The sequence below is a fragment of the Onychomys torridus genome, chromosome 9, assembly GCF_903995425.1.
Source record: "Onychomys torridus chromosome 9, mOncTor1.1, whole genome shotgun sequence".
Taxonomy (NCBI): Eukaryota; Metazoa; Chordata; class Mammalia; order Rodentia; family Cricetidae; genus Onychomys; species Onychomys torridus.
The window spans coordinates 66,255,512-66,283,159 of NC_050451.1; the positions used below are offsets into that span (position 1 = coordinate 66,255,512).

At 41.9% G+C, this 27,648-nt stretch overlaps 1 protein-coding gene across 1 annotated transcript in view; it reads left to right on the forward strand.

Annotated features, from left to right (window-relative positions):
- The first annotated feature begins 1,218 nt into the window (after positions 1-1,218).
- Epsti1 (epithelial stromal interaction 1) overlaps positions 1,219-27,648 on the forward strand; it is a 105,297-nt gene continuing 78,867 nt past the window's right edge. The window contains exons 1-3 of the mRNA XM_036199508.1: positions 1,219-1,503; positions 23,347-23,405; positions 25,001-25,084. Of these exons, the coding sequence (XP_036055401.1) occupies positions 1,325-1,503; positions 23,347-23,405; positions 25,001-25,084 (322 nt within the window). The 5' untranslated portion in view covers positions 1,219-1,324. The remainder of the gene's footprint in view (positions 1,504-23,346; positions 23,406-25,000; positions 25,085-27,648) is intronic.

The following is a 27,648-nucleotide window of genomic DNA, read 5'->3' on the forward strand; positions in this document are numbered from 1 at the left end:
TGCCTTGTTGAGGGTGCATGGGAACACTGACCCCTGGGGCCACTGCCTTCTCCCTTCCTCCTTTATCACCTGCGCATAACTAATTTTCAATTTTATTCGTTCCTCAGCTATCAAACGTGATCTGTCTTCCTGCTCCCAGCACGGCTGGCCAGTTGCCAAAGCAGAGGGGCTCTGCCACAGGAAATCACCTGGACAGGTACACACCACATAATAATTTTACAGCAGAAACCCCTGTCATAATGTCTCTCCCACCCCTGGTGACCTCCCACACCTTTTGTGGCTTAGTCTCAAATGGCCCCTTTTCTGAACTAGAGGGCGAGCTCCTGGCTCTTGGGTCCATGGACCTTACACATCTTCCTATCATTTCAGTTGTCCAGTGACAGCATTAGTGTTTGTTCGCCTGCTTCCCAGGATACAGGAAGAGCGTCACACATCTTTGTGTGGCCAGCACTGTGGCTGGGGATGAACCCAGCCACACAATCACATCAGAATTATCTGGAGCATTAAACAAACAAACAAATAATGCCAGAATGTATCCCAAGACCTACAAAATTAGTCTTACAAATGTGTTAAAAAATATAAAAAGCATTCAACAGAGTCGGATCACTGGAAGCTGTGCTTAGGGCAGGCATTTAATCCATAATTTCTTAGATGTTTAGTCAATTACTTAGCAAGGCTAACAAGCTAGCTCTCCTTAGTCCTCAGCTTGCTGTGTTTGCTTTCTTCTGATTTCACTTTCCTTTTCCCTAACAGCCAAGCAGCAGTCACCACTAATAAATGGCAATTAAACTTTTTTTTTTGTTGTTGTTGTTGTTGTTTTGTTTTTTGTTTTTGGTCTCATTGGTTTTAGTTATTGTCCTAACCTATGGGGACTCAAGGTAATATGTTCCCAGGCTCGAGCCTCCAGCAGTGACCTCAGATTAGGGACCCTGTTTAAGCAGTTCCAAAAGTATTTTCAGGACTCTGGTCCTTCTGCAACCGCTCAGAAGCTTATCTTAATGACCCTTGGTGCTCTCAGGCTTTAAGCCCACTCACCTGTCCCTGGCTGACCCAGCTCAGTTAACCACCCTTAACAGCCTGGCAGGCTCCTGCCAGGCTGTTAACCTGTCATAAAGTCAGAGGGCCCCTGGGTAGAGAAGCAATGAGGAAGTTCTCTGCTGGCCCTGAGGGTGGTTAGAAAGAAATCGAAACTCAGCTGTTAAAACCGCTGTGCTTGCTCTTCAGAACCCTTTCCTCGAGCCCAGCCTCCTGGGAACCCTCACCAGGATCCTTCCCCGCAGAGGCCAGAGGCCGAGGCTCGGACCCAGCGGGAGGACTGTGGACCATGTACACCCGCAGTAGGGTGGTGGGCCCAGGCTTGGGCACTTCCTCCATCTCTCGGGACCACGCTGGGGATGGGCAGCACAAGGAGCTGCACCAGCAGCAAAGTCGGAGACAGAGTTTGGAGAGGCCGGCTCCCAAGGACCCTATGATGGAGAGGCAGGGGCGCGCTGACCAGGGGAGGTAAGTATTCAGCAAGCTGCCTCGGATGCAGGAAGTCTTGGTCTCAAACATAATCAGGCACCAGACAACTTCCAGGTCTTTGGAGGGTGAAACCATAGAGGCCCAATAACAGGGATCTTGAAAGAGTTAAGTGTCATTTACCTCAATAAAATTACCTATGAATTACTTTATTATGCCTTGAATCTGCCAGTTGGCAGATCTTTAGGGTATATTCTGGCCTCTACTCCACTGATTCTTGTGACTGGCTCCTGGATTAAAAGATGGGTGTGTTCTGGGCTTCTTAATCATTATGAAAGTAAGTTTTTCTTTATTGGAAAGGGGGGGGAGAGGGAGAGAGGGAGAGAGGGAGAGAGGGAGAGAGGGAGAGAGGGAGAGAGAGAGAGAGAGAGAGAGAGAGAGAGAGAGAGAGAGAGAGAGAGCAGGAGCCTAAATGGGGCCATCACACCATAGTAAAGGCAAGAAGGAATGTGATACAGAGGGTCTAGGTAGCCTCAGAAGCAAGTTTACATCACTGCCAGACTCCAGACAGATAGCTCTTGGGATCAGTGGAATACAGCTGGGAGTGAGGACCTCAGCCTCTCAAGGCTGAAGGCATTCTAAGCAGGAACAGAGAGGAGGCATTTATTCTTGACCTCTGGTTTAAGGACTACTGGTGACATCCTGAAAGTGTGGTATGGAGAGTGTCAGCAACCCTCTCTTTGCACCAGGTGGAATGGGTCTTTTCTTTTCTGTTTTTTCTTTCACTCAGCACTGTGGTTTGAAGTGCTGCCTCTGTGAATTAGAACTGTCCAAACTGTTTTATTTTTAGTTTTCCCCCTTTGCAACGACTTCTTTGTTGCAGGAAAGACAAATGCTGGTTGCTAAGGAACAGTTATAACTATAACTATAACCTTATGACCAACAAACAGTAGAGTTCTCTCATCCCCCCAGCTTCTGGAAGAACCAGGGTTATAATACTGCTCAGGGTCGAGTTACCCTCAGCCGGGGCAGATGGGCTGGGAATCAATTAGAGATGGTGGACTTTCTCTCAGATTAACTGGCATCTTGCCACATTAGAAGTTCATTGACCCCCCAAGTCACATATCTATAAGCTGGTCTCAATGCTTATGAGTGGTTAATGATAAAAATCCATTTCCAAGCCTTTTATTAGAAAGCAGCTATTTGGATATAAGCACTTATTTGTATGCTCCTGTCATCTCATAAGCACTAATCAGTTACATCTTTCTGTTTTCTGACTTGATGGTAATTACTCTAGCATCTTGCTGAACCGAATCGCTCAGAAAGGGGCAGTTTTCTGTTAGATAATTAGAGGAAATTCCTGAAAGAATTCAATTACTTCTCACAGACTAAATGTGCATCGCTGGTAGTCAGCAGAGTATTAGAGAATGCATTCCACTGTAAGCAGTTAACATCTCAGGTCTTGTTTGGAACGCTCTGGTTCATCTTGTATCTTCATCATATACTATGTTCACTTTCTCACTTGTTTCCTTAATGGAATAGGTAAGCCAAGGGGAATGATTGAGTGATAAATGGCATCTCTGTAAAAACAACAACAAAGAATTAGGAAGGTCTTACTTAGTTTGAAGAGAGAGAGAGGGAGGGAGAAAGAGAGAGGGAGAGAGAGAGAGAGAGAGAGAGAGAGAGAGAGAGAGAGAAAGGAGGATGTTAAGTGCCATAATAGTTTATTTGTATGGTAAAGGTAAATTTAACTTCATTTTGGAAAATTCATCTGGAAACCGAGTCCAATGTGGGGATTACAAGTATCGGCTCTGATGTCTAGTAGATGGGTTCAACTTCTGATTCTATGGTTGCTTACTCTCTGAATAACATGCTTAGCTTTTGCATGTCTGAGTTTTTTTTTTTTTCATTAATAAAAGTGAAATAATAGCAGCCTTTAAGCCAGTATTCAGTCAATGTTGGAAGCTGATGGCCATGACTTCATTTAACAAGCATTTATTGATGATGATGCTATCACCCTTAGATTGTTTATGACTTGAAAAACCATATTCATTTAAATTCCTTCTTACTAAATAAACAAAATGCACTAGTGGGCTGGTAGTTTTGTGCCAACTTGACACAAGCTGGAGTCCTTTTAGAAGAGGGAACCTCAGTTGAGAAGGGGCTTCCACCAGATTGGCCCATGGCAAGCCTGTGATGCATTATCCTCTTGATTAAAGATTAATATGGGCAGGCCTACCTCACTGTGGGTGGTGCCATTCCTGGGCTGGTGGTCCTGAGTGCTAGAAGAAAGCCGACCAAGCAAGCCATGAGAACAAGCTAATATGCAGCACTTTTTATGGTTTTGCATCAGCTCCTGCTTCCAGGTTCCTGCCTTGAGCTCTTGCCCTGACTTCTTTTGGCGATGGAGTGTGACCTGAGTGTTGTAACCTAAAATAAACCCTTTCCTCCTAAGTTGATTTGGTTATGGTGTTTTAATCACAGCCATAGAAAACTAAGAGAAATTGGTACCAGGTCATGGGATAGTGGCAGACCTGACCATGTGTTTTGGGGAGGATTGTGGAAGAATTTTGGGATTTTGGAATAGAAAAGGAATTGGGTGTTCAGACCTTAATGAGTTCTGAACTGTTGAACTGAGCTGAGTTGTTGTGGGAACTTAGAAGATAATGCAGAGAGCAAATCAGACGAAGGAGGCCGGGCTTTGAAGTGTCAGAGGAATGTTTGCAAGTCCCTTAAAGACTCCATCAGGGCCATTTGAAATTTTGAATTATGAACTACTACACTGAAATCTCTGCTTTGCTGGGACAATCAATACTGGACCGTAGGGCCTGAGGATTATCTTTGATTAAGAAGAGACCAGCATCATTGAAGCAAAATCCTCTGGAAAGCATCTCAGCAGAGTCATCATCTGCTGTACCTTGTGCTGGCAGCCAGAGCTGGTAATGTGTAAGTCATTCATTCAGGTTGTACTTTGAAGGCAAGAAGTTGTCATGGAGAGAGGTTGAGGCTTGGCACCGGGTGGCAGGGGTAGAGTCCCTGAAGAGAGGCCAGGAGAGGCTATTGGTCATGGTGCTGCCCAGTTTCAGTGGGTCCTGAGCATTTTGGAGAAGACAGTACCATAAGGAGAAGCCAAGGATAGCAGCTGAAGAATGGAGCCAGCCTTAGCCTAGAAGACAAGCTAGGTCTGCTGCAGAGGGTAGGCCCAAGAAGTAGAGTTAGCTGCCAGACCCTTTGGAGCCTGGAGGGTTGGAAGTGGAGTCCCAGAAGCCAAATACTGAACTCCCCCCCCACCCCCGAGATAGGCTTTCTCTGTGTAGCTCTGGCTGTCCTGGAACTCACTCTGTACACCAAGCTGGCCTCAAACTCACAGAGATCCACCTGCCTCTACCTCCTGAGTGCTGGGATTAAAGGCATGCGTCACCATTGCCCAGCCAAATCCTGAACTTTTAATACCTTTGAACTTTGGGTTTGCTTTGATTTGATTATGACTTGCTTTGATTCTTCCTTCTTAGAGTAAGAAATTGTGTATATTATTTTTAATTTTACAAGAGTCCACATCTAACAGACTTTAGAATTTTTTAGAGATTTGGCAGTTTTAAAGAGATGTTTGAGTTTCAGAAAGACCAGAACTTTAGAGAGGCTTTGGTATTTTGGAGAGACTGTAGATGTTTTAGAGAGACTGGACATGTTAAAGTCTAAAGTGCTTGAATTTGTAATGCTTGTGGGCTTTTAAAGTTTGGACTATGTTCTGTATTGTGATATTGATATTAGTGACTTCTTGGGGACAACAAGAAAGGTTTGGGTTTAATAGTGATGTGTTTGCATATCAAGTTGACAGGATGTCAATTGTGCTGCGAGTTTATTGTCAACTTGACAGAAAACAGTCATTTGGGAAGAGGGTAGGCCAATGGTACAATTTTTTGATTGGAGACTGATGTAAGAGATCTCAGCTCACCGTGAAAAGCATCCCTCCTGGGATGGTGGTTCTGGATGCTATAAGAAAACAGACTGAGCAAGCCATGAGGAGCAAGCCAGTAAGCAAAATTCCTCCATGGCCTCTGCTTCAGTTCCTGACTCCAAGTTCCTTCCTTGAGTTCCTGCCCTGATAGCCTTTGATGATAGACTGTGACAAGGAGGCGTAATCAAAATAAACCCTTCCTCTCCTAGTTACTTTTGGTCATGATCTTTATTACAGCAATAGAAAAATAACTAAGACAATAGGGAAAAATAAAAGATCTATGCCGTTCTTTAAAAATCAATGATTGCTGAACTGTGGCAGAATACCAGATAGGCTAACTTTTATTTATTTATTTATTTATTTATTTATTTATTTATTTTTACTGCATTTGAATTTCAGCTATTGCAAGTGTTTACTATTTCATATTGGCTTTTATAGTTATTTTTTACCTAGTGATATGTACCTTGTCCCCAACTATTATAAACTATTCACGCAGATCTAAAGAGAAACAAGAAGCTTATGTAAACTTGTAATCTAAAGCAATCCTTTATTCTCTCTTTCACTGCTTTGCTTGCTTCTAAGCTAATTCCACTTACATCTATATGGATATTAAAGGTACAGGTTTCCTGCCTGATTATACTCAATGGTGGACCATAGGCTCTTGCCTGTGTTAGTGGTAAATGGCCGATACTGTTTGAAAAAAAAAAAAAGAAAAAAGACATTCTGAAAATGGAACAGCAGTATAGAACTTTATTATACAGTAGTTAACTTTAATATAATTTAGACACAACTTCAGTTTACTATAACACACTTATGGTCTACTATATATGGAGTGCTATAGAGACTTAAAGACTGAACAGCAATAATAGCAAATACTTAGGAAGTTCTTCCTTCCAACAGTGCATTACATATGCTAACAGCCTTACAGTAACAGAGGAGCCCTTGCTCGGGACAATTTAAAGTGTTGGAACAATTGTCTACTTAGCACACTTCTTAAGGAGTGTTTTTTTTTTTTATAAAGAAAAATCTAGTTGATGGGACAAATACTTCTGCAAAAACTACACAAGTAAATCTTTGTGTGTATTACCAAAGAAAGCCAGTACCTGAGCTAGATGTGAGGGCAGGAAATTCTTTCCTAAGACATGATATTAAACTGAGACCTAGAGGAGAATGAGAAGTTGTATGTGTGTCGATGTTTATGTTGTAGGTTGTGATGATTTGATTGTCAGCTTGGCAGGATTTGGAATTACCTAGGAGACAAGCCTGCATTACACCTGGGAAGAATTATTTAGATTAGATTAGCCTCATGAGGGATTGCTTTGATTAGGTTAATTGAGGGAGGAAGACACACCCTAAAGGAGGGTAGTATCATACTCTGGCCTTGAGTGTAGGATTGCATAAAAAGGAGGAAAGTAGCTGGGTACCAGTATCCATTACTTCCATCTTCTTGACTGTGAATACAGTGTTATCAGGTGTTTTAACTTTCTGCTGCTCTAATTTCCCTGTTGTGATGGACTATGCCCTTGAACCATAAGCCAAAATAAACCTTTGGTAGTTTGGATGAAAACGGCCCCCATAGACTCATGTTTGAATTCTTGGTGGAACTGTTTGGGAAGGATTAGGAGGTGTGGCCTCATTGGAGGAGGTGTGTCACAATGGGTGGGCTTTGGGGTGTGAAAACTCTATGCCGTTCCAGTTAGCCTCTCTCTTTGCCTCATGGCTGTTGTCTCAACATGAAGTAGCTTTGAGCTACTGCTTCAGTGCCATGCCTGCCTGCCTGCTGCCATGTTCCCTGCCATGATGGTCATGGACTCTACTACCCTCTAGAACTGGGACCCCCACATTGAATGCTTTCTTTTATATGTTGCCTTGATCATGTTTTGTCATGACAATAGAAAAGTAACTACAACACTTTCTTTCTTGAATTGCTTTTGTCAGGGTATTTTATTACAGTGACAGGGAAAACCTGAGATACTGGTTTGTTTGCCTTTTTTGCTTGTTTGTTTGTTTGTTTGGCTTTTTGAGAGAGAATATTTCTAGGTAGCCAAGAATACCCTGAACTCACTATGTAGCCCACACTGACTTTAAACATGTGGTCATTTTGCCTCAGCTTCCTCAGGTAGATTACAGATATGCTCTACTACCCCACTTTCAAGCAACACATTGGTAGTTATTAGAGCCTATAAAAACCAATTTACTATTTCCTTCTCACTACAGTGCTCCAGATTTCAATTTCCTGTCTCCATGTGATTAAAGAAAAATGAGTTTTTGCCAGTAGATGCTAAATGGCATGAAAGCATCAGGCTTATTCTTCCTGGAGATGGAGAACTGGATAGTGTAGAAGCTTCTCTCAGTGTTATGAAATAATAGTACATGGGAAAAGCTCAGCAGTTGTCTTAATGAGCAGTCTTCCTGATGGCTCAATATAGATGGCTATTCATTAGGGGATTATTTAACTCAACTCCCAGACAAGGCCCATAAGCACTTAGAAAGTTTGTAATGTAACAGATAGTATTTAACTTTTAATGATAATGATGCAGTTCAATGAGCTGGGTAGGTACCTCAACTACTACCAGATTCTAATAGCAAGCTAATTAGCAGAGGTCTGCTTCCTTAGGTTACTCTTGGAATGATAAATGTGTTGGAGCATTACAATACTGTTGTTACATGATGTAAATTAGTTATAGCCTCAAATAAGCCAAGTATCCTTGCAAAAACAAAATAGACATGCACCAAAAATAACAATCAGTTGGGTTGTTCATTACTTATCTAGTATACATGAAGCCCTAGGTTCAAGCCATCATCACCAGACAAGCAAAACCAATGGTTAAAAAAGTACTTGAAAATATCTCAAATGCTAAACCATTCATTAGATCTTGTACAGAGTGCAATCAACATTATTGAATTTTATCTTCAAAATAAACACCTTGCTACCCAACAGATAAGGAAAGTACGTCTTGGAGGATTAAATGAGTTTCCCAAATTTCCATTGCGTTTCCTAATCAGTAGCTAGAACTCAAGAGTTCTTTTCTATTGAAGAAGAAACTGCTCAGGAGCTGGGAGAGGAAGTGATATCAAAGTTACCTGTTGCCTTATTGTTTTATGTCCACATCAAAAACATTCAGTGGGTCAGCGAGAGTATAAATACAGAAGTAGAAATGTGGTGTGTATTTGCAGCTTCTTAGGGAGAAACAATTTCTTCAATCACCTATCCCTTGGTTCATGGCTGAGACATCTATAGCAAAGTCAGATTAACAAGAGAAAATACAAATTTATTTGGTAAATTGTACGTGACATCAGAGCTTTCAGAAATGATGACATAAAGATACAGAGAAATCTTATGCATTGATAAATTTTCTCATTACTGTGACAAAATGCTTGACCAAAGCAACTTAAGGGATCTAAGATTGACTTTGGCTCACCATTTCGAAGGGTACAGTTCATGGTGGGGCAATTTCACGGTAGGTGGAGTATATGGTAGAGGTTGTGTACCATGTGACCACAGACAGGACAAAAGAAATACAGCCTGCAATCATAACAGAAGTGGGCATAACTTTCAAAGATTTGCCACAAGAGCCCTATTGCTACCAGTTAGGCCCCATCTCTTAAAGACTTTACACATTATAAAATAGTGTCACAAGGGAGTGGGGAGATGGCTTAGCAGTTTAGAGCACCTATTGCTCTTGGAGAGGACCTGGCTTCGGTTCCCAGTGTCTACATGGTGCTCATAACCATCAGTTACTACAGTTCCAGGGGATCCCACATCCTCTTCTGACCTCCAAGGGCATCAGACATGCATATGGTACACATACTTATATGTAGGCAACACACACACACACACACACACACACACACACACACACATAAAATAAAAAATATAAAATAAAATATTAAAAACAAAATACTGCCACAAGATGAGCACCAAGTGTCCAGAGCATGCCCCTGTAAGGGACATTTTCTATATAACCATAACACCTATTTTTATGCTTAGGCTTGATGGAGGGTAAACAGTTTGTAGCCAGAAAGGGTTAGCAACTAATAATCCTATAATAAAGTGAAGAAACAAAGGAGGCTTGCTTGTACAGATTCTTCCAAAGAGAGCTTTGAATTGTGGGCCTTACGACCTACCAACTCTACACGTTAGAGAAGTCCTTCATGATCCTGCTCCAAGGGGTGAGGAAAAGCAGACTTTCCTGTTTTTATTTTCTCAAATGCCAAGGTGTCATATTTTTGAAAAATGTGCCCTGAAATCCTATCACTCTTTCTAAGTTATTTTCTAAACAATTTAGAAAAGTAGTTTGAAGTGCCGTGTGTGTGTGTGTGTGTGTGTGTGTGTGTGTGTGTGTGTGTGTGTCTCCTTTTCTCTGCGGCCTTCTACAAATGATACACAGCTTGGTTGCCTCCTGCTGGAGCAGGCTGTTGTCATTGTCCCTAAGCAATCTGAACTACATAGTGACATTTGACCAAAGCCTACAGTGAACAATTCGTTTGATATTGTGACCTAGGACATATATCAACATATATGAAGATATATACAACCGAAAAGAAATTTCACAAAGCAATTCTCACTACCTGTGTTACATTGACATTTTCTATTCTTTTGTATGCATGGAACATACATGTGAGTTTGCACATGCATGCACATACATGGGGAATCCAGAGCAGAGGATGTTGGGTGTGTTTCTCCATCATTCTGTCTTACTGCCTTGAGACAGGGTCTCTCATGGAACCAGAAGTTCACATTTTTGCCTAGGCAAGCTAGCCAATATGCTCTCCGGATCTGCCTAGTCTCTCTCCTCAAGGTTGGGATTGCAGGCCTGCAGAGCAACCACGTCTAGCTTTTGTTTTGTTTTGTTTTTTTGTTTTTGGTGTTTTTTTTTTTGTTTTGTTTTGTTTTGTTTTGTTTTGTTTTTGTTTTTTGGTTTTTTGGTTTTTTGAGACAGGGTTTCTCTGTGTAGCTTTGCGCCTTTCCTGGAACTAGCTTTTGTAGACCAGGCTGGCCTCAAACTCACAGAGATCCGCCTGCCTCTGCCTCCCGAGTGCTGGGATTAAAGGCGTGTGCCACCAACGTCCGGCCCATGTCTAGCTTTTTATGTCTGTGTTGGGGATTTGAACTAAGGACCTCAGGATGGCAGAGCCACTGCTTTTACCCACTAAGTAACCTCTCCAATCCCCATTTTCTATTCTTGTATATTAAAAGGTAAATTCATTGCATGATTTCATAAAGCATAAGTGGTCTACCACTTACAGTTTGAAAAGTACAGCTTTATGCAGAGGAGTTTGTTAGAATGGATGGAAAGAAAAGACATTTTGGTTCGATTAGATCAAATTTACCTTCCTGTTTATGGAGGAGGGTAGAAATTATGCTCCTGTTAGAATGAATTTCCAACTGTCTTTGTGCTAGACCCTGCTCCTCGATGTGGTATGCGTTTGTGATCTGCCAAGTCTTGGGGAGCAATCATTTTTGTTCAAATATGGTATCATCAAAAATGAATGGACATTTTTCAAAAAGCCTTTGACAGCTGCAACAGTGAAACAATAAATCAACAGGATGATGAAAGCCTGAAAACACATAATACCTATAATAATCAGCAGAAGTGTTGCAGAAATGAGAGCAAAATGAAACTTAGCTCAATTACACAGTAAGGTGACTCACTTCAAAGTCAGTAGAGTGCCGTAAGGTTATACATATTGTTAAGGTTAATTGCATCTATTCAGAATGTATTTGAGTATGAAACAAAAGCTTAGGAGAAAAAAATGATCAAAGGAACAGACAGCTTTGGAAGGTTCTATTCTCTATCAGAAAATCAGCTGTGACGGCTCCTTTGTTCTGAAATGTTTGTGGTTCTCCGTCCAAATGGGAAGATTAAAAAGCAATCTATTAAAGTAATGTAGAAAAATGCAAGATATTTTCCATCATTAAAACAAAGGCTAGAGCAGGGTGTGGTGGCACATATCTTGGCATTCACAACACTGGGGCGGGGGATCATTAAAGTCCAGTCTGAACTACATAGATATGAAGAGATCTTGTAAAGACAGACAGACAGACAGGAAGAAAAGAAGAAAGAAAGGGGAAAGAACCAGTATGTTCCTTAATTCCACTGTCAAGAGAGGGTGATGAATCTATTATTATTATTATTATTATTATTATTATTATTTTAAATCTTTTTGCTTTTTTGTGATAGGGGCTTGAATAATCCAGGCTGTCCTTCAACTCCTTGAAACTCAGGATCCTCCTGCTTTTGCCTCTCAAGTGCTGGTTTTAATCCTTTCCATAATAATTACCCCTGCCTCCAGACCATGAGACATTCCATACAACAATATACTTAGAGTTCTTAATGATGCCCCATCATGCAAGGTCAAGGGAATCGTCCTAGATTAACAGTCTGCAGAGACAAGTGAGACTCGTGACTGAGTCTAGGATGAGGTGGGAATAGGGAGGAATTCAATGACACAGTTTTGAAATCTGAATATAATTAGGTAAATTCCGTGGGTCTGATAATATTTTTATGTATAAGTAGGATCATCGTTTTCTTGGAGATATATGCTATAGTGTTTAGGGGTTATATAACATGACCCTGTAGCTTAATTTTTTGGTGTACACACACACACACACACACACACACACACACACACACACAAAACAGCAACAACAAACAAACAAACAAACAAAAAACAAAAACAAAAAGCAGGCGAGAAAATAAATATGTAAGGCATCTAGAACAGATGACTACAGGTAGAGAGTGGTGGTCTTTATTTGACTAATGTTGCTTGTTAGGTTTTATTTGTGTATGTGTGATGTGAGGGGTGAAACTCATGCCCAGTACACACTGGAAAACACTCTACCCCCTGAGTTGAACCCCCAGCCCAGCCCAGCCGAGCCCAGCCCAATGCTTCTAAAGAATTTAAAAATAAGCAGTAGGGAAAGAGTAATCCTTGGCAACAACTTAAGGCTCATTTTGTTTCTCTGCTTTTTTTTTTCCTTTTCCTTTTCTCTTTTGGAACCCAGAGGACTTAAAAGAAGGTTTGTCACAGAGCTATTGACTTAAGGTTTTGCAGTTTACTGTAGGTCTATTATATTTCAATAAATGAAGGAGCAAAGCCTGGGCTCAGAGCCGCGCTGCTGTTTGCAGGGGAATCACATCTGCTAATCTTTCAAGACATCTTTCTCAGTACCATTTTGTGTCAGGAGGTGGGTCTTGTTACCTCTGTGACACACAGAAAAGAATCAAGGAGCTATGACATAGATGTTAGAGGGAAGAGCCATGGCCACGGTTGTCAAAATAATTAAAAAAAAAAAACTATGTATGTTTATGAGAAAGATACAGAAAGGGATTATTAATTCAGAGCACGAGAAGGAGATAAACTAGTGATGGTTGAGGGTCTAGTACCTAAAGCAGCCATAATATATATATGTGTGTGTGTGTGTGTGTGTGTGTGTGTGTGTGTGTGTGTGTGTATTATACTTATCAATACTACATGCAAAACAGACCCCTTCATATATATTCTCAAAAAAGCTTTGTTTAGGTTTTTCCTACAAAATATGCCCAAAGGTAGCTAGACTAGGACTGATACAAATACTTGGCAATTATAGTAGAACATTGTTGCTTTCTTTTAATTAAAAAAGTATGTGTATGTGTGTATATCACATGTGTGCAGGTACCCCTAGAAGACTACAGAGGGCATCAGCTCCCCTGGAGCTGGAGTTACAGGCAAGTGTGAGACACTGCATGTGGGTGCTGAGAACCAAAGCCACTTCTCCGGCTCCTGTTACTTTCTGACATTGTTCTTTAAATTAAGTTTATTATCATGGTATGTGTATGTATGTATTACATATATATGTAATGTGGCACACATATGCCATGGCATATGTTTGGAGGTCGGGGATACTTTTGGTATTTTTCTCCTTCTACTGTGGATGACAGGAATTAAATTCAGGTTGTCAAGCTTAGGTGGCAAGCACTTTTACCTGTAGACCCATATTCTTGGACCCTGAAATTATTTGAAGCATTTTTTTAAACCTATGCAGTGGATAATTATCTCCATTTTAGTAATGGGGAAAAATATAGAGCAACTAAGTGGTTTGCTCAACGTTGTTAGCTAGGGAGCATTGGGATGAAGTTTGAAGCCAGGCAGGTTGATGCTAGAACAGCACCAATGTGGTAGCTTCACAGTTAGAGGGCAGAGTAGCTATTTGAGTATTAGCTCTCCCCTCAACCCCTCCAGGAAGGGAAATGCAAGCCAAAGCTTAATCTGAAGCATGGTCCTAGAAATCTTTCTCTATACTTCTACTAATACGCCAGTGTCCCAAATTAATGGTGTGGTCACACTTAGCTGTAAAGGTTGGAGACTATAGACTTTTAGCCAGGCACATTGTCAACCTGGATGGTTTGGGAGTGCTGTTAGGAGGAAGTAAAAATGCCAACATCTCTTCTAGTTTGAAAGCTGAGAAGAATCAGGCAGAAGAGGGGAGACCCATTATATGACCTAGATCTTTAAAAAAAAAAAAATCTATTTATTTACTATGCATACAGTATCCTGCCTGTATGTATGCCAAAAGAGGGCACCAGATCTCATTATAGATGGTTGTGAGCCTCTATGTGGTTGCTGGGAATTGAACTCAGGACCTCCAGAAGAGTAGCTGGTGCTCCTAATTTCTGAGCCATCTCTCCAGCCCCATGACCTAGATCTTTGGCAATGCAAGTCAGGGACCAATCAACAGAAGAAAATCTAAGTGGGATTGTATTCTTGGCCACAAGTACTGATTCCAGAGGACTGTTAGGATCTTCTGGACAGTGATTTGTGCAGAGATTTGTTTTGTACAAACCACAGGGCTTTTAATAACAGTGAATGTTTGAAACAAATGAAAGAGCTAGAAGTTATGTTAGGGCATACTATGGAGCCATTTAATATTAAGCATGATATGTGTGTAATTTAATGGAGAAACCATTTAAAATGGAAAATAAGATAGAAAATGTGATTTTTAAAATATGATCACAAGCTAGAGAACATAGCTGGGTGTACTGATACACATTTGTAATTCTAGCTCTTGAGAGTTAGAGGCAGAGGGATGGTGCTGAGTTGAGGTCATCCTGAGCTGCAGGGTAAGTATGAAGCCAGGGTTGAAAACATAATGAAATTTTGTCTCAAGTAAAAACAACAAACAGTAGAGAACAGAGATTAAGTGGAAATTCAGCCAGATAAAACAATAATTGCAATCTTTGAGAAGTGGGTGACTTTTAAAGTTATTTTTCTACATTATCTTATGTCTGACTTTCAAAGTTAAAAATAAGTATTTTTTTTTTTCACTCTGAAGTATTCTTTGTATGAACTGAAATGTATATCACTAGATGCTGGGATTCTGGTTTTATGTACTAGAAGTAACATTTGGAGAGTCTTAAGTTTAAGTTGAATGAAAATAAAAAGGGGAAAATGCATAGCATATTTGACATGTCAATGGCTGTGAGGTAGGTGCCATAGCATATTTGACATGTCAATGGCTGTGAGGTAGGTGCCATTCGGCTCCACTGAGCTTCCTTCAGAAGACATCTATGGTGGTTTGAAAGAAAATGACCCCATAGGGAGTGGCACTATTAGGAGGTGTGCTCTTGTTGGAGTAGGTGTGGCCTTGTTGGAGCAAGTGTGTCACTGTGGAGGTAGGTTTTGAGATCTCCTTTGCTCAAGACATGCCCAGTGTGACACAGAGTTCTTTCTGATGCATCTGGATCAAGATGTAGCACTCTCAGCTCTTCTCTAGCATCATGTCTGCCTGCATAATGCCATGTCCCACCATGATGACAATGGACTAAACCTCGGAAACTGTAAGCCAGCCCCAATGAAATGTTTTCCTGTATAAGAGTTGCTGTGGTCATGGTGTCTCTTCACAGCAATAGAAACCCTAGGACAAGAGCCTTGCCCCAGTTTCCTGCTCTCTTCAACTTTTAACTTGAGAGTCTTATTTTCTGTATTTTTGTTGTTGTTTTGTTTTGAGGAGGGAATTTCGCTGTATTTCCTAACTAGTGTTGAAGTCCTAGACTGAAGTGATCATCCAGCCTCCTGAGGACCTGAGATTTAACTCATACACTACTTTGACCAACTAACCCAGGCTGCTTCTAGGGTTGCCTATCTAACAAACCTTGGGAGACAGGTACACTCTTTGCAGGACAAAGACCAGATTGTTTTATGACCCACCGTAACAATGGTAGATTAGTAGGGTAGGGTAGTACACACGTGATATCCAGGCTCTGGAGAAGCTGTGGCTGGAGAATTGAGAGGCCAAGGCCATGCTGAGTTCCATCCTGAGACCCTGATTCATAAAACCAAGAAAAACCAAAGTACAGCATGTTTTAGCTGCAAGGCAGACATACCAGGTGCTCAGTGCTCACCACACTGCCCCCATGGGACCTAGGGCCAGAAGGCTGAGGTAAAAGAGTTCCTGGTCATGCTGCAGAGGGATGAAATCTTTTGACTCTGACCTGGAATCTCATGTCTTCTGTCAGTGTCCTGGAAGTGAGAACAGGCTAGTTTATTAGCTTGTAACAGTCACACCAAAATCCCAGACCTGACACCCATGTTCTGAAAACACAAATTTCTTCCAATTTTTCCTGAGAAAGCAATTTTATACATTTTATAAGTTTACCTATCAGTTGGTCCCAATCTCCTCTTGGATTTTGGCCTCTCAAAGGTGGGAGTTCTGTACAGTATTATTTTTTCATGAATTTCTTTGTATCTTCACTGTCAATTGTTCTTGCTAACTTTCCTTTTTCATGCACAACATTTTATGACATATGCTTTTAAGCAAAGCAACACACCATCTCCGGTCTACCCTCTGTAGCTGTGCATTTTAAGTGCCCAGATTGCCTCCACTAAATTAATACTGTAGGCATAAAATATGTATCCAACAATGAGCCTCCAGTAGGGTGTGTTTTTCTAATTTGTGCAAACTGGTCATATCTTATCAAGACATGGGAACCCTAGGCCATGTATTTATGTGCATGCAAAACACCCACATACATAAAATAAAAATAAAAATGTAAAATAGATAGTAAACATAATAAGCTTCATGTCTCCACACTGAAGGCCGTATAACAAAACCAATATGGAACCCCATAAAACTATCTCGTGCCTTTCATCCCCCTGGCCTTTCTCCCCATTGCCAATTGTATCCGAGATTTAAGATTTTCTTGAACTATGAAAAACAGTCACGAGGGAAACTGAGGTTCACTTTTGGGGTTCTTAGTCACATTAATAGAAAAACTTAGAAATGGACTCAAAAGAAAGCTCTTGGACAATGTTTTTAGAGCTTAAGAGAAAAACATAGTGTGGGTAAGATGATAATCATGGCAGCTGCCAGAGGATGGAGAGAAGTCATGCTTGTCAAGGTAGGCATGGAATAGAAATGAGAGTTTATTAAAACAGGATCAAGATACTCTGATGAGTGGACGTGAGTGAGTGAGCCTAGAAAAGGGCCCCCAAACAATCCAGGAAACTGGGTACATTTTTTAATGCCTCCCTCCCTTCCTGCTTGTATGTTCAAGGCTTTGCTTAACACATTCTCTGTCATGAAATGATGCTGTGGGAAGGAAGGGTTTCCAGTCTTGCTCTGAGGACTTTGCATGTTGACCTTGAGTTAGCCTTTTTAGTTCCTACTCTCCATCATAGCATCAAGCCAGATTGTGACAGGACAGTAAAGTCTACACATCTACTATTCAGCTTGAAGCTGTCCGTAATTCACTCATCTATCTCTTCCTGAATATCTGCTATCCAGTACATTTCATTTTTTAACCAAGCCAATGCTGGTCTTAATTAGAAATTTAAATTACATCTGGTACGGTTTGCACACTCCAGGGGATATACGTGTGTGTAACACCTTTAACAGCCAATCTATTTTTCACAGCTTGCACATAGCAGTTTTTTTTTAATAGAGTGCTTATTGATGAGATGTCATGAAAACGGCAGAGAAGTCTACATAGGAGATGCCCTTGTGTGACTAGAACCCTCACAATGTAAACATGGCTTACATATCTTTTTTTGCTCAAATCATTTTTTCAAGTATGTATATGTGCTTGTGAGAGAGAGAATGTGTGTGTGTGTGTGTGTGTGTGTGTGTGTGTGTGTGTGAGTGCGCACGCATGCGTGTGCGCGCACACATATGTGGAGGCCAGGGGTTCTCATATCTTTCTCAGTTGCTTCTCGGCTTTGTGTTTTAAGAAAGGGTCCATAGCTGAACCTGGGGCTCACTGATTGGCTAGGCTGGCTGCTCAGCAAGCCCTAGAGATCTGCCCTTCTCTGCTTCCTTCAGCACTGAGTTGCCTCTCTGGACTTTCCCCATAGATTCTGGAGATCTGAACTCACATCTTCATGCTTGCACATGCTTGCTCACAAGACTTTACCCACTGAGCCATCTCCCCCGCCTTTCTGCCCTCTTTAAAAATGATGTAGAAAAGATATTTGACTTTGTTTAGACGGCCGTCTCCTGTGCCCTCCACTCCGTCTCACAGAACTGTGCTGTTGGGAATTGCGAACAATCGTGCCAACAGATATTTCATTAAATTTCAATGAGATAATTAAGGAAACTCATTTTCAAAAATATATATTTGTTTCGGCAGCTAAGATGTTGCTTCATTAGGAAATGACCAGAATGCTAAATGGAGGCAGCTTGAGCTTGCCTGATCAGTGGCTCCAGAATCCACTTGGTGAAAGGAACTCCATGAAGCTGAAATGGCAAAGGTCTGCTGTGGGTAGAAACTAATTGGTTGAGAACATTAATAAATTATACTTGCTATTCATGTCAAAAAAGTTCAGAGAGAAGAGATGAATATTTTTGATCTATCAGGGCCTTGCACTCTGCCACATAATATTAAAAATAAAAAGCATATCCTTAGACTTCAGCTCCTCTTCCTTCTGCAAAAAGGGGAGAGAAAAGCTAAATCACTTGGCGGTGCTTTCTTGTATTCAAATGTTTTTGATTTGGCATTTTCAGCCAATAAAATATTACTAAGGCATTCTCTGACATAAAATGTGCATTACTAGGACCAATGTTAGAATCAGGCTAAAATGCTTTTGATTTGAATCCTTTATTTTCAGTTCATCCCTTCTCTCTTATCCCCTCTCCACAATGTATGGGTACCATCATCACACACAGCATTCTGCATTTGTGGGCAGCCCTGTTCCCAGGACAGTTCCTTGGACCTGGAGCCAGAGAGAGAGAAAGCTGTGAACAACCCTATCGGGTCACACCATTTTCTGTGCATTGACTAGGAGGCCTTTTGTCTCTGACCCAGTAGTCTCATGTCTTCTGTGATTGACAGATGCTACTGTACTGTCACTGGACTCAATCAGATTAGATACTGTAAACTATCATCTTCTGTAAACAGGTGTCCCCCCCCCCCCAACTCTCTTCAATAATAAGAAGAATGATGGGCTTGGAAAATTCTCTGTGAAACATTCTTAGCAAACTCATTTGCCCTGTCTTCAACTTGGCAGTCTTGTTCCTTAAAGTTTCCTGCTGTTCTGGGTTCTTTGTAGATCTTCTCTGCTTGGGTCCCTGACTACCTAAGTCATCTCACCCTAGAGCTTGTTTGGATAGTCTTGTTGCTGAGTTATGCTGGTTTCTTGAATTGTTCCCTAACTAAAGTTCAAGATCAGTTGGTGTCTGTGTTTGACACCTCTCCCAAGCCTGGTAAATCTCTAGCATAGTAATTCTGTAGTAGATACTCAGGTAAGTGTTCATATTGCTTGGAAGTATTTCATAGGGCTGAAGTTACAGGAAGTGGGACCAGCTTTCATCACAGATGAAAGAACAAAGAGACATATACACAACAGAGTTTATGAAGCCATAATGAAAAATCAAGACATCTGCAGGAAAATGAGTTCATTTAGAAATCACTGAATCAAATGAATTAAGGCAGGCCCAGAAAGACAAATGCCGTAATTTTCTCTCATATCTAGAACCTAGATTTAAAATTTTATATATATATATATATATATATATTATATATATATATTTATATATATATATATATTATATATATATATATATATATATATATATATTTAGGTCATGAAACTAGAAAGGGGAACATGGGAGCTGAAGAAATTTTAAGGGAAGTGGGAAATAGGAAAATAGAAAACACGGAACAACGACACAAAGCAAGTGAGTGACTGGAAAAAGGAAGAGAAAGAGCTGTAACGGAGATGCCATGGAGGAGGGAAATGAATCCAAACAAAGTACAATGACAAGTATGCATGAAAGTATCGTTACTTAGTAGCTTTGCCAAGCAATTCATATAGGGGTGGTGGGTGAAGTAAAGAAGATAGTCATTTTTTAAGCTTTCTATGTTAAGTTGAAAAATCAGCTACAGTCATTGGTGTGGGTCACAAATACTGACTTCTGAGTCTTAGCCCCATTGTTGAGTTAATCAAGTGATTTTTTAGTATATGATTTACCATATGTGTATCTATAAAAATTTATTAATCTCTAAATAGTTTTTTGTTGGTTTGTTTTTGAGACAGTGTCTTTTATGTAGCCCTGGCTTGTCTAGAACTTGCTCTGTAGACCATGCTGGCCTCAAACTCACAGAGACCACTTGCCTCCGCCTCCCAAGTGCTGGCATTAAAGGCGTGCACCACCATGCATGACCCTTGTTATCTTTTTATCAAAACATCCTGAAACAGTTTCTTAGTGCTTTTGTGTTTCTGTAACAAAATACCTAAGAAGGGTAATGCATTTGTTTTTAAAAGAGAGATTCATTTGGTTCACAAATTTGGTGGCTAGAAAGTCCCAAGAGCATGGTACCAGCACCTACACACCTTTGGCTGTGGGAAGCGGTGAAGTGGAAGGGTAGCAGGCACGTGAAGAAGATCAAGCAGGTGACTAGCTCTGAGTTCTAACAACACGCCTTCTTACCTAATCGAATCCTGCGATGCCCAACCCACTTGTGTGAGAATGGTGTCAATCCATTAGTTCCCCCCACCTCTCAGCACTCATACACTGGGGATTAAACGCTTCCTCATGGGTCTCACCAGGAACGAACCGCACCAGCAGCATAGCAGGTATCACAATCTACGGCAGTGGTTCTTCAAGTGTGGTGCCCCGGGTAGCATTTCCTGTTGCTGTCAAGATGAAAGTAAAAGCGGAAGGCTTGGTGGGAACTGAGGCAGATGGTCACATTGGGTCTGCAGCTGGGAAGCAGAGAGGTGCATGATGCCCTCTGTATGCGTCCTCCTTCCCCATTTTTTATTCCATCTACATTCAGGGTGGGTCATCCCTCCTTAGTTAATCCTCCTGGAAATGCCCTTATGGACTGGTCCAGGAGTTGTTTCTCCTAGGAGATTTTTGAATCCTGTAAAGATGACGATGAAGATTAACCAGTGCAAACATCGACTGGGAACTTATTTTTTAAAAGATGCGTGTTATCGAGCCTCACCCCCGAGCCGCTGAATCAGAAACTCTGCCCTTTAACAAGCCTGCCAACAAGCCCTCCAGGTGATTCTGATGTATGGTAAAGGTTAAGAGCTGCTGATGCGCAGCATAGGCAAATCCCCAGCCTGGACTCTACATCACAGTCTCGGCACCGAGGACGGTGCAGCAATTTCACAGTTGGCCTTTAAATCCAATGCCTTCCGTTTCAGCTTTAAGGCTCTGTAGAATGGTTCACCACTGCATCGTGTTGAAGCTTCCAGATACTACTCACAGAATTGCTGCTCCCTAGCTCCTATAAAGCACTGGCAATTGAGGAGTGAAAAGTCTTTCTCGGGGTGAACAAAGACTATGTAACAGATAAGGGATTAATTTCCAGTGGCAGTCTCCTAATTCTGTATTCATAACATGGTATGCATGCTAGGCTACCCATGCACCATCTGCTGATATACATTAGGTAATTGGGCACCCAGCAGCCCCATTTGCATGCAAAGGTGGTTGCACACCTCACATTACAAGTCTAAAATTAAAGTCCAGGAAGCAGCAGGCTGAAGGCTCGCAGCTAGGAAAATAATGAGATAAGGAAAAAATGACTTCTGTTAATCAGCACTTTTGGCCTCTACTGTTCTGTCTTTGCTAATTTGCCCTTAGAAATGGTACATCCCAGGTGGAAGAGAGACTTCTAAGAGCATCTAGGGTTTTTGTTTTAAACCTATACTTATAAGATGGTTGCATTTATCCACAGCATTTTCTCCCAAACTGCACCCATATGTATGCCTCAGTCTGTTACTGTACTTTAGTTTTGCTTTATATGAAGTATTCATGCTCTGGTGGGACCACATGCATTGGCTCAAAAAGAGCCACCCCAGCACAGACTCACAGCTGGGATCTGTGACATTGTACTTCAGTTAGTCCACACACACACACAGCCACTGTGAGCTAGGCACTGTGGCATAGATCTGAAATACATATCAATGAAGCCTACCTCTGCCCCTTTAAAGGTTCACTATGTTTTATAGAGCTCAGTATTTCTGGTATCTCCATGTGGATTATTTTTCCTTACAATAAAAGACTCTGGGGAGATGGCTCAGTGCTTACTGTGCAAGCAAGAGAGCCTGACTTTGGATTCCCGGCACCCAGGGGAAATGTCCAGCATGGAGGGGTGTGTCTCTGACCTCAGAGACACAAGGGAGGGGTGTGGAAGCAACAGAGATGGGGGCAGGGCTCTGGCCAGCCAGTCCAGTCAAAATAGGACTCCACGTTCAGTGAGACATCTCATCTCAAAAAATAAGGTGGCAAGAAACAGAAGACACCAATGCCAACCTCAGACCCTCACACATGCATGCACAGGGAAGTGTACCAGTGCATGCAAGGGCGCACACACACTTGTACCTCACCTGTTAAAGAAAGAACAAAGATAAAACTGAAAAAGAGGAATTTTTCTTTGTTGTTGGCCTTTTTTTTTTTACTCTTTTTTGAGCGGGCTGGGGTGTGCATCACCCAGCTCCCAAATAAATCACACACGGAGGCTTATTCCTAATAATAAATGCCTGGCCTTAGCTCGGGTTGTTTCTAGCCAGCTTTTCTTAACTCAAATTAAGCCATCTATCTTTTTCCTCTGGGCTGTTTCTGTTCTCTGACTTCTGGAAATCTTACTCTTACCCCATGGCTTGCTGTGTAGCAGGGTGACTGGCCCCTGGAGTCCCTCTTCCTCCTTTCCTCTCTCATTCCTAGCTCTTCCTCCCAGGTTTCTCCTTCTATGTATTCTCTCTGCCTGCCAGCCCCGCTTATCCTTCCTCATGCCTTGCTATCGGGCAGTTCTTTATTAGACCATCAGGTGTTTTAAGACAGGCAATGTAACACAGCTTCACAGAGTTAAACAAATGCAACATAAACAAAAGTAACACACCTTAAAACAATATTCTACAACATTTCCTTGAGTCCCATGTTCACAGTGTCCATGCTTCTCTGGGCTCCTGATTATGTTCAACCTGTGTCCCCAGGAGAATGAGGAGCTCAGGAGATCAAGGCTCATAAGCATCAAAACCTAAAAACACTAAACAGACTGACTAGTGGGCTAGTCACGTGGGTCACAAAGAGGATGTGGCTGCATGGCAAAAGACTTGGGCTCTTGTTTGTCTGAACAAAGAATGCACCAGATGTCCTGGTGGTCCCTTTTCTCTGAAAGTGGGTCTACATGAGGATGAAAATCAATCTTAAAGGGGGTGACTCACAAGCGCCACCTAGAGGAGTGATGTCCCACACGAACAGAACAGTCTACCAGGAACCCGTGGTGACGGAATTTAGCAGGAACTAGTCCTCATGCCTACTGCTTTGTGTTTCTTTATTTGACCCTGTCCACCTGTTCTTCAGCTAGATTGGAAGGAAGCGGAGAACAGAGCAAGCTCTTGAAAGGTTATCTTCCCCATACCTGTCTGATGGCATGAAAAGGAAAATGGGCAGATGCCTTAGGAATTGGTCATGACAACCATTCTTTTTATTCCAGCACAGGCACGTACACCTTGATAGCACCGAATGCAAGTCGAAGGCAGAAGATACAGAGAAGTATGCACACATATTCATCCAAGACTCACAATGCTTCTCATTTGCCTTATAATTGTTCTTTAAAAAGTATTTTTGTTTTCTGATTTATAGAGATTCATTGGATCTCACCAAGGCCTTTAAGGAAAAAAAAAACCCTAGTAGTTTTAATTATACTTGTAAAATTATTCTATTGTTAGCATTTCTAAATTTGTTTTTTTACATTAGTAACAGAACTCATGGCATGAGTGAGTATAAGTTTTTGGATTTTTCTTGGCTTTAAAAGAACCTCACACCTGTTGTTATTGTTTGGATCTGGTCCCGGATATATCAAGCAACTTGGTGATATTTTAATGGTGCTATGAAACAGACAAGCTATATGTAAAAAAAGATCATAAGTAATTTGTAATTTATACCTTTTTGAATATGTTCCATCTTTTTCCTTTAGCCTCTGTATTTCCATACTTCTGTAATAGTCAATCTACCCTCCACAGTTTTATCTTTTATAATCACTTTTTTTCTAGATAATAACCTAGAAGGCAGGGAGCACATCTTAATCTCTTGCTGTGCACCTTGTACTTCAGGCACAAGCCACAGGTTTAATCAAGGCACAGTAAACACAATGCTGCCTTCTAATGCTACAGCATTATTTTTAGTTGCCAGGAGCCATAACATTCATTGAGCTCACAAGGACATTGTGTGTCTGTCCATGGCAGGCTGTGCAGCTGGCTCTGGAATTCTGTGCTCTCCCTTATTAGGTTATTGTTAGGGAATTCAGTGACTAATGAGGACACAATGGCACAGCCAAGAACGTCATTATCTAAAGGGACCACACTAGTCAAGTAACAACCTGGGTGGCACAGTGAGTCACTATAGCGAATGACATGATCTGCATTTACCCCACAGAACCTGAGGTGCCGACATCTTTCAGGCTTCGAGTTCAATTTTCTAACAGGAATTTAAGAGTTCAAAATCATCTGGGGTTTTGAAGTGTTTCAGAATTTTTCTTTTACTAATTTGGAAGTTTTTATTAATGGTCTTTTGGGACAAGCCAGTCTAACAGAGATCAGATTCTAGGCTGGAGCAACAGAACTAAATCTCCTGGGCGCCCCCTGCTGCCTGGAGCCCTGAATATTTGGTCACTGAAGAATGCAGGGGTGCCAAAGTGCAGTGCAGAGTCTCCCTCTCCAGAGTTGCAGCCAGCTTGGGAAACATTCAAAATAGAGCAAATATAGGCACCAGAATTCTTTGAGGATGTATATTTACCTGGATCTTATTGACATATGAATATTCTAGTTTTTGTACACATTTGCTATAGAAAACGTTTAGAAATAATTCATGAGGTTTTCAGAATGTCGGTATGAGAGGGAAAACTATGTTTCTTTGTATTAGTAGGAGTTTAGCTGTTGTTTAAATTTGCATCTTCTGAGCAGAGCCATGGGGTGGGTCCAGGCTTCCTCTAGGGATGGGGCTGGGAGGAATCATCTTTGCCTGGACATCTTGTCCTCTCGTTCTGGAGACTGAGGAACTGCTCTCTGCTAGTGGTTTTGATGTTTGGAATGACCGGGTTTCTTTCCAAATTCTGACAATTGTTGATTTGCTCTTTCTCACCTGGTTAGTTGCTGAGCAAGAACTGGCAGACTTGGAGAGGTGGAAGCAGCAGAACCGGGCCAAACCGGTCCACTTGGTGCCACAGCGGCTGGGTGAGTGGCAAACGGAAAGCCAGAGCCGGTAGGCAGGGTCACTCGCCTTGGCGGAGACCTGCCATGTCTGCCTTCCTTCATACTCGAAGGCTTGCTCTGTGGGTGTACTGCTGGCGATGGGATCCATCCAACAAGAAACATTTAAGTCTGCAGATAGATTGTTGTTTCTGGTATTCTGCAAGGAGCAAATGCACCTGCCACAGTTGTGTGGGAATAAAGTGATGGCTTAATTGGCAAATAATTTAGAGCCTCTTAGATGATCAGCTCTGAAGAAAGCTTACCTGGGGCGCTGCATATGCCCCTGTCACAGCATCGTCAGGATGCAGGGAGAAGCCATCACAGCATATTCATCATGGCAGTTAGATGCTAATGTGGCGAACATGAAGGGAAAGCCAATTTGGAAAGCAAAATGAGATGGAGCTGGGGACCCAGTTGTGGGTGTAAAGACAGATGTCACTCGGGTTTACATGCTAGGGCTGGGGACATTTGAGTTGGCAGAGCAGGTACTGCTGGCCTGATGGGCTGTCTAGGCCCCCTGTGTGGGGTTTCAGATCTTTAGAAAGGATGTCCCCCAATGGGAGTCATTTGCTTTCTGTCTTGAGTTCTCTTCATGGCCAAAGCTTGGTACATAAAGGTTTAGCACAGTTCCAGTTCATACAAAGATACTGCCGCAATAGTCCGAGAGATATAAGAAAAATGTAAAGCTAATTTGGAAATCTCTTAGTGAGTGGAAGTAATAGACCTATAGCTGTCACTCAAGATATTTGCCTGTAGCAGAATAAGCCAGACCTGAGGACAGGCCCTCTCAAGCAGTCTTTCCCCTGATTTTGATTGACAGGCCCTCTCAAGCAGTCTTTCCCCTGATTTTGATTGACAGGCCCTCTCAAGCAGTCTTTCCCCTGATTTTGATTGACAGGCCCTCTCAAGCAGTCTTTCCCCTGATTTTGATTGACAGGCCCTCTCAAGCAGTCTTTCCCATGATTTTGATTGACAGGCCCCCTCAAGCAGTCTTTCCCCTGATTTTGAGGTGAAGTAAGAAATTACATTTTTTTTTTTCCATTTGTCCTTTGGGACAGTCTTGTTCCAGCAAGTAATGCCCAGTGCTAGGCATGGGCCAGACTAGGTCACCTCCAGGATGGCTTTAGATGTGTACTCTTTCATGAGATCCACACCAATAGTGAAGACAACACTGTTGCATCCTTTCTCCTCCAACTCAGGAAGACAGGCCATCCGAGATGCAGCCACTTCCTTTCCTGAGACAGGCTTTCACAGTGCAGGCTAGTCTTTAGGCGGTGAACATCTTGCCTCTCTCTCCCTAGTATTGGGATTGCAGACTTTAAACTCTGCCCAGTGTCAGCCAGATCTTCTTGAGGACACATCCGACCGTGGGCTTGTGCCTTTAGGCTCTGATTCTCAGCATCTCCTTCCTCCCAGGAGTTCATGTTGAGGGTGATTTTCATTAAACCCCTCCATCGTCTTGGTACGAAACCTTTCTTTCTCAAACACAAATACAGAAGGAGGTGGAAGTTAGGAAGACATCCTTCCTCAGCCCCCAACCTTCCTCATGCAAACTCTTTTTTAGTCTGAAGGGAGTTTCTAGAGCAGATTCTTCAAAATGATTTTTAGTTCTTCCTTTTGGATCTTTCTCCAGGGCCTGGGAACCACCTCACTTTGGAATTTGGAGAGCCTGGCCCCTATTGTTTTGTGGCCATCAGAGAAAATGAGCAAGATCTGTGTCTGCCTGTCTGCTCTATGAAGTTGTCTTTGTTAGGGTTTCTATTGATGCAACAAAACACCCTGACCAAAAAGCAAGTTGGGGAGGAAAGTGTTTATTCAGCTTACATTTCCATGTTGCTATTCATCACTCAAGGCAGGCAGGACAGGAATTCAAACAGGGCAGGAACCTGGAGGCAGGAGCTGCTGCAGAGGCCATGGAGGAGTGCTGCTTACTGGCTTGCTTCCCCTAGCTTGCTCAATCTACTTTCTTTTTGTTTGTTCGCTTATTTTGTTTGTTTGTTTGTTTTTGTTTTTGTTTTTGTTTTTTTGAGACAGGGCTTTTCTGTGGAACAGTCATGGCTGTCCTGGAACTTGCCTTGTAGACTAGGCTGGCCTCAGACACACAGAAATCTGCCTGCTTCTGCCTCCCAAGTGCTGGGATTAAGGGGTGAGCCACCACCACCTGGCTTCAGCCTGCTTTCTTATGGGATCCAGGACCACCAGCCCAGGGATGGTACCACCCATAATAGGCTGGCCCCTCCACATTGATCACTAATTGAGAAAATGTCTTACAGCTGGATCTCATGGAGGCATTTCCTCAACTGAGGCTCCTTCCTCTCTGATGACTCTAGCTTGTGTCAAGTTGACACACCAAACCAGCTAGTATAGAAGTATCTGGAAATAGTTAGGTATGTGTCTCTGTTGGGAAACAGGTGGCTTTTAAAAGCAAATTATAAAATATATTAGCCCTTAAAGTGAGTTTTGGAAAAATGTTTTAAAAAATATTTAGACATTTGGCTTCCTCCATTTTTTTTTGACTCTTAATTTATCACCTGTGTCTCTATCAC